The sequence below is a fragment of the Salvia miltiorrhiza genome, unplaced genomic scaffold (assembly GCF_028751815.1).
Source record: "Salvia miltiorrhiza cultivar Shanhuang (shh) unplaced genomic scaffold, IMPLAD_Smil_shh original_scaffold_269, whole genome shotgun sequence".
Classification (NCBI taxonomy): Eukaryota; Viridiplantae; Streptophyta; class Magnoliopsida; order Lamiales; family Lamiaceae; genus Salvia; species Salvia miltiorrhiza.
Window position 1 is genome coordinate 249,319 of NW_026651514.1, and position 6,518 is coordinate 255,836.

At 45.0% G+C, this 6,518-nt stretch overlaps 1 protein-coding gene across 1 annotated transcript; it reads left to right on the forward strand.

Moving 5' to 3' along the window:
• Positions 1 to 275: 275 nt before the first annotated feature.
• LOC131003798 (uncharacterized) lies at positions 276 to 1,198 on the forward strand. Its single transcript, XM_057930352.1, has 2 exons — positions 276 to 782; positions 857 to 1,198. The coding sequence occupies exons 1-2, from the start codon at positions 543 to 545 to the stop codon at positions 1,163 to 1,165; spliced, it is 549 nt and encodes a 182-aa protein (XP_057786335.1). The 5' UTR covers positions 276 to 542; the 3' UTR covers positions 1,166 to 1,198.
• The last annotated feature ends 5,320 nt before the right edge of the window (positions 1,199 to 6,518 follow it).

Here is a 6,518-nt window from a genome sequence, read left to right on the forward strand (position 1 = left end):
TCCATTTAAATAATTAATTTAAAGGTCAATATATAATTAAATTAATCAAGCTCAATTTAAATTAATAATTAAGAGCTCAAATAATTTAAATAGATATAAGCCCAAATTAATTAGATAAATTAAGTCTATCATGTTTTTCTTTGAATAAGCCCCAAACAATTAAATTAAAATAGGCCCAAATAAGAAAGCCCAAAATTTTCGGCCCAAACCCGGCTCAAACCCAGCCCAAACCCAGCTGAAATCCGGCCCAAACCCAGCTCCCTTTTCTAACCTAAATATACACACACCAAATACACTCAAACACACACATTAGCTGCGCCCCATCTCTTCTTTCTCACTCTCTCTCTCGCCTTTCTCTCTCGGACCTCTCTCTCTCGTTTTCTGCCGTTCTGCCGCCGCCGCTGCCGTTCAACGGCGCCGTCGCCGCCGGCGAGCGGCGCGGCTTCTCCTTCTCTCTCCCTGAACTTTTCCCCCCCTCTTCTCCTCTATCTCTCTCGCTCAATCTCGGCCGCTGGAAAGGCACAGCAAGCGCAACCACGCCGATGTGCCGCCATCGCCGGGCCGCCGCCTGCTCCCTCATCCTCGCGGCAGATCCGCCGCCGCCGTTCAACGCCACGGCCGCCTGGAGCTGCTGCTGTTCGCCTGAGGTCGACGGATCTGGCCTTCAGTCGTTCGTCTTGCTCGGAGTTCCCGCCGCCGTTGGCTTGCCCGGAGTCGCCGCTGGCTGGCCCGCGATCGACGGCCAGCAGCTCGCTGGAGGAGCCGAGCACCGTCTCACAAAGGTAAGCCCCGGATCTCCCTATTCTCATTTCATTTTAAATTAAAAACTGAAACTCCTCTTTCCCTTTCTTGGCAGATCGGAGACAACCGCGGCTCCGTCGCCGTCCGTCAACCGCCGGCGACGACGAGCCACCGAGGCTGCCCTCCCCCTGACCTCGACTCACACACGCAATCAGCCAACACAAAGGGTTTTTGTGCGAGAATCATATACTGTAATTGCTCAAATAAAAGTTTTAACTCTTTCCTTGTAACTTCAGTTCACAAGTACATATTTAGTAACTGTAAATCTATGAATTTGCTACTCATTTTCTTCATTTATCAAAGCATATGTAAATCTGAGTTAATGAGCATGTGTTGGTATTCTGGAGTTGATGTATACAATTGAAGGATATTATAATATATAAATTAGAAATATAAACCTTGAATGATGAAAGATGTGGTGTCGTTTCTTGGCTGCGAGAGAGATGGTAGATGAATGTGAGAGGTGGGAATTGGCTGAAAAATGGTGTAGGTTATAAAAGAAAAAATGGGGTGGCTTGGATGGAAATTCTTCAACTTACAGGTATGAACACTTTCAGCCTGCATGTAAGACTGAAGAATTTCCTTCAGCATGCGCTCCAAATTTCTTCAGCATGCTTTAGGATTCAGCATGCTTAAGATTATTCTAATTAAAATATCTAAGAGATTAATATATTAATTATAAGGTTCCAAACTCATTTAAATACATTAAGACATATAAGCCTAATTCTTATTGAAGCATAAAATCCATTTGAGCTTGTTTCTAACATAAAATAAATTACTCATGGGCTTAAGTAAACAATCGATAAAAGATTCATATTTAACATTTCAGTGTTAAATTCTCCACAATAAATTAATGGACTCAAAATATATTTTGAGTGCATCATCTATTGAAAAAAATAAATCATCACATATATAAATTATCAAATTTATATAAGTTCGTATTTTATTAATGGAAGCTGAACTCTAATTACCATAATAAATCCTTAAATCAGTAATTAAAAGTATATAATCCTTAATAAAAAGTCGGGTCATTACATTCTATCCCCCTTAAAAGAAATTTCGTCCCGAAATTTGCATACCTATGTGAAAAGTTCTGGGTATTTTTCTTTCATCTGGTCCTCAAGTTCCCACGTTGCTTCTTCCGGTCCATGGTGTCTCCACAGTATTTTGACTGACGCGATCGATTTATTCCTTAACTCTTGCACCTTTCGGTCCAAAATGGCTTCAGGTTTTTCCTCGTACGTCAAGTCTGGGTTAAGAATCATTTCATCTTGGTGAATCACGTGTTTGGGGTCAAACACGTACCGTCTCAGCTGTGACACGTGGAACACATTGTGAACGTTTCCAAAGCTAGGTGGCAGTGCCAACCTATACGCTACGGGACCTATTCTTTCAAGGATCTCATAAGGTCCTACAAAACGGGGTCTCAACTTACCCTTAACACCGAATCTAACGATCCCTTTCGAGGGTGATATTTTAAGGAAAACCTTGTCTCCAATCTGAAATTGTAGTTCAGTTCGTCGGGTATCAGCATAAGACTTCTGTCTGTCCTGAGCCTCTTTAATTCTTGCTCTAATCTGGCGGATGGTCTCAATCATCTCGCTTACTGCATCTGGCCCAAGGATTTTTCTTTCACCCACCTCATCCCAGTAAAGTGGTGATCTACACTTCCTTCCATACAGCGCCTCATAAGGTGCCATATCAATGGTTGCCTGGTAACTATTGTTGTAGGCGAATTCGATTAACGGCAGCACTGATTCCCAACTTCCTCCTCGGTCTAGCACCACTGTCCTCAACATATCTTCAAGGGTCTGAATTGTCCTTTCTGATTGTCCATCTGTTTGAGGGTGAAAGGCGGTGCTAAAGTTTAATCTCGTTCCCAACTCTTTCTGCAAACTGATCCAAAATCTAGAAGTAAATTTTGAATCTCTATCTGAAGTAATGGATATTGGTATTCCATGTAGCCGTACAATCTCACGAATGTACAGTTGGGCTAGTTTCTCCGATCCATGGGTAATTGGAATCGGTATAAAATGAGCGCTCTTTGTGAGACGGTCTACTATTACCCAAATAGCTGTGTTGCCCCTATTTGTCTTGGGTAAACCCGTCACGAAATCCATCGCTATGTGCTCCCACTTCCATTCTGGGATTTCCAATGGCTGTAATTTCCCATATGGTCGTTGATGTAAAGCTTTCACTTGCTGGCATGCAAGGCAACGCTCTACAAACGAGGCTATATCTCGTTTCATCCCGTCCCACCAAAACTTCTGTTTTAGATCTTGGTACATTTTGGTACTTCCGGGATGAGCGGTATAGGGCGTGTCATGAGCTTCACTCATGATCTCGTTTCTCAGTTCCTCGTTATGGGGAACACACAATCTTCCTTCAAAAAGAACTGCGTTATCCGTTGCCTCTTGGTAGCCTCCTGGCGTGCCTGTTCGGATCTTGAGACGAACTTTTTCCAAGCTCTCATCCGCTCTCTGGGCACTGACGATCCTTTCTCTGAGGTCTGGGACGGCTACTAGAGTTGCAATAATTGCTCTTGTCGTTGCCGGTGGCTGAACCACTTCTATCTTCAATTTGTCAAAATCCCTTACAAGCGTGTCCTCTTGAGTGAGAAGAAGTCCTAACTCGGATTGAGTTTTACGACTTAAAGCATCAGCTACTACATTAGCTTTTCCCGGGTGGTAGTTGATACCGCAGTCGTAATCCTTTACGAGTTCGAGCCATCTCCTCTGTCTCATATTCAAGTCTTTCTGCTCGAAAAAATACTTAAGGCTTTTGTGATCAGTGAAGATTTCACATCTAACTCCGTATAGATGGTGTCTCCAAATTTTCAAAGCATGCACAATTGCTGCTAGTTCCAGATCATGAGTGGGGTAGTTCAATTCATGTGGCCTTAGTTGTCGCGAGGCGTAGGCAATGACCTTTCCTTCTTGCATCAACACACAACCTAGCCCATTTTTGGACGCGTCCGTGAAGATCACGTATTCTTTATCGGCTGCTGGAACTGCTAGCACTGGTGCAGTTGTCAATTTCTTCTTCAGCTCTTGGAAGCTGGCTTCACACTCCTCGTTCCACTTATACTTGATTCCTTTGCGAAGTAATTGCGTCATTGGTCTCGCTATTTTAGAGAATCCTTCGATGAATCTCCGGTAGTATCCTGCCAAACCTAAGAAACTCCGGATTTCATTAGGTGTGGTTGGTGATTTCCACTCGCGCACTGCTTGCACCTTGGCGGGGTCCACCTTGATTCCATCTGCTGATACGATGTGCCCTAGAAACATTACTTCTTTCAACCAAAATTCGCACTTGCTGAATTTGGCGAACAACTTCTCCGTCTTTAATGTCTCCAGGATGATTCTTAAATGATTTTCATGTTCTTGGTCATTCTTAGAATAGATGAGGATATCATCTATAAATACTAAGACAAATTTGTCTAAGTATGGATGGAAAACTCGATTCATGAGGTCCATGAATACTGCCGGTGCATTGGTTAGACCAAATGGCATGACAACGAATTCATAGTGACCATATCTTGTGCGGAAAGCGGTCTTAGATATATCCTCTGGTCTGATCTTCAGTTGATGATACCCAGACCTTAAATCTATTTTTGAGAATACACTGGCTCCTTTGAGTTGATCGAACAAATCATCTATCCTTGGGAGAGGGTATTTGTTTTTAAGCGTCAGTTTGTTCAACTCTCGATAATCAATGCACATCCTCATGGTTCCATCTTTCTTCTTGACAAAGAGTACAGGCGCTCCCCAAGGCGAGACACTGGGTCTGATGAAACCCAAGTCCAAAAGTTCCTGTAGTTGCACCTTTAATTCTTGTAGTTCCTTTGGGGCCATCCTGTACGGTGCCTTTGATACTGGGGCAGATCCAGGTTCTAGATCAATGGTGAAATCTAGTTGCCTGTCTGGAGGTAGTCCTGGCAATATTTCAGGAAAAACTTCTGGAAAGTCTCGTACTATTGCCACATCTTCCACCTTCTTGTCTTCACTAGCTTCCCCGTTTAGGTAGACGAGATAAGCTGTGCTTCCTTCCTTCATCATCTCTTTTCTGGCTTGTAATGCGGATATCACTGGTACTCTTTTCTTCATACCTATGCCGTGAAATTCCGTCGGTTCCTTTCCAGGTGGTCGAATAGAAATTTTTCGTTCACTACAAAGGATGGTGGCGTGATTCTCAGCTAGCCAGTCCATTCCTAAGATTATATCTACATCCCACATGAGCAGAATATTAAGATTGTTCGCTACCATCTTAAGTTCTCCTATTTCAAATTCTACGTTCGAGCAAACATGTGTGGTGGTAGATCTTCCTCCTGAGGGTGTAGTGATTCTTAAGGCACACTTAGCTCGTTCTGATTCGATTTCTAAGGTATCTACGCAAGGGGCAGATATAAAAGAATGCGAGGCACCAGTATCGAACAGAATCATTATGGAAAAACCTTTAAGCTTGCCCATACCTGCCAGGTTTCCTTGGTTTTTCTCGGGCTGGTTTTGGGTGAGAGCAAAGGCTCTCGCCTGCTGCGGCAATGGTTGTTGCCGCCTCTGTTGTTGTTGGCGCTGTTGGTGCTTGTGTTGGTATTGCTGCTGGTATGGCTGTTGTTGGCGGGGCTGGTATTGGTATTGCTGCTGGTATGGCTGTTGTTGGCGGGGCTGGTGTTGCCCTTGAACTGCTTGCAGGGGCTGGGCATAAGTGGCCCTGATTGCCGCGCCCTGCTGTTTGTTGGGGCATTGTGAGGAGTAGTGGCCCTTCTGGCCACACGTGTAGCAACTGTCAGTTCCAGCCTTACAGACACCACGATGTGGTTTGTGGCATTTTGGACAAAGGGGAACTTCATTTTGTCTTTGGCTGCCTCCAGCTGGGGCAGGACCCTGTTGCTTCCCTTGTCCTTGTTGCTGATATTGTCCAAACGGCGCATTTCCTTGCCATGGCCTCTTGTTAGTCTGGTTTTCATTTCCTCTATGGTCGTTCCAGTTGCGCTTCCCTTTAAAGTTCTGAGGGCGTGCAGGTGGGTTGGCTGGCGCTGGGGTCTGTGATGGAGCCAACCTTTCTACTGGCATCGCAGCTTCGATGTCCAGTGCCCTGTTCAAAGACTCAGTGTATGAGAGTCCACCATGACTAGCTAGAGTCATCCGAATCTCGTGCCTCAGACCAGCACAAAATTTCTCCGCCATTTTCTCATCAGTATCCACCTGTTGTGGAGCATAACGCGATAGATCGCAGAACTCTCTGTCATACTCGGTCACCGTCTTCTTCCCTTGTTTCAGGCTATAAAACTCAGCCTCCTTCTTCTTTCTGTAGCTCTTGGGAATATACTTATCATATAATCCCGTCTTAAAGTCTTCCCAAGTGTATGCTGCCCATTGTTCGGGAGTCAGAGTCTTTCGGCGGGCTTCCCACCAAAAGTCAGCCGATCCGGCTAGTTGGAAAGACATACACGAGAGTCGCTCCTCTTCCGTGCAGTGTAGGAAAGTGAAGATACGCTCCAAGGCGCGTATCCAAGCTTCGGCCTCGGCTGGGTCGCCTGTCCCAGTAAATGTGGGCGGATTCTGTCGAAGAAACAGTTCTTCAGTCCTTCTAGCAGGGGGTGGAGGGGGTGGGGTAGGTTCCCTGTCGTTTCGCCGCCCTTCAGGTATTTCATCGCGATTTCCATCATTGTTAACGTTTCTCCTAGGGGGGCGACCTCGTTTAGGCGGCATTCTGCA

Excerpts from the sequence above, each read along its gene's own strand:
- LOC131003798 (XM_057930352.1), top strand. The coding sequence starts at position 543 with ATGTGCCGCCATCGCCGGGCCGCCGCCTGCTCCCTCATCCTCGCGGCA. Across the intron at positions 783-856 it reads CCGAGCACCGTCTCACAAAG|ATCGGAGACAACCGCGGCTC; the intron begins GTAAGCCCCGGA and ends CTTTCTTGGCAG.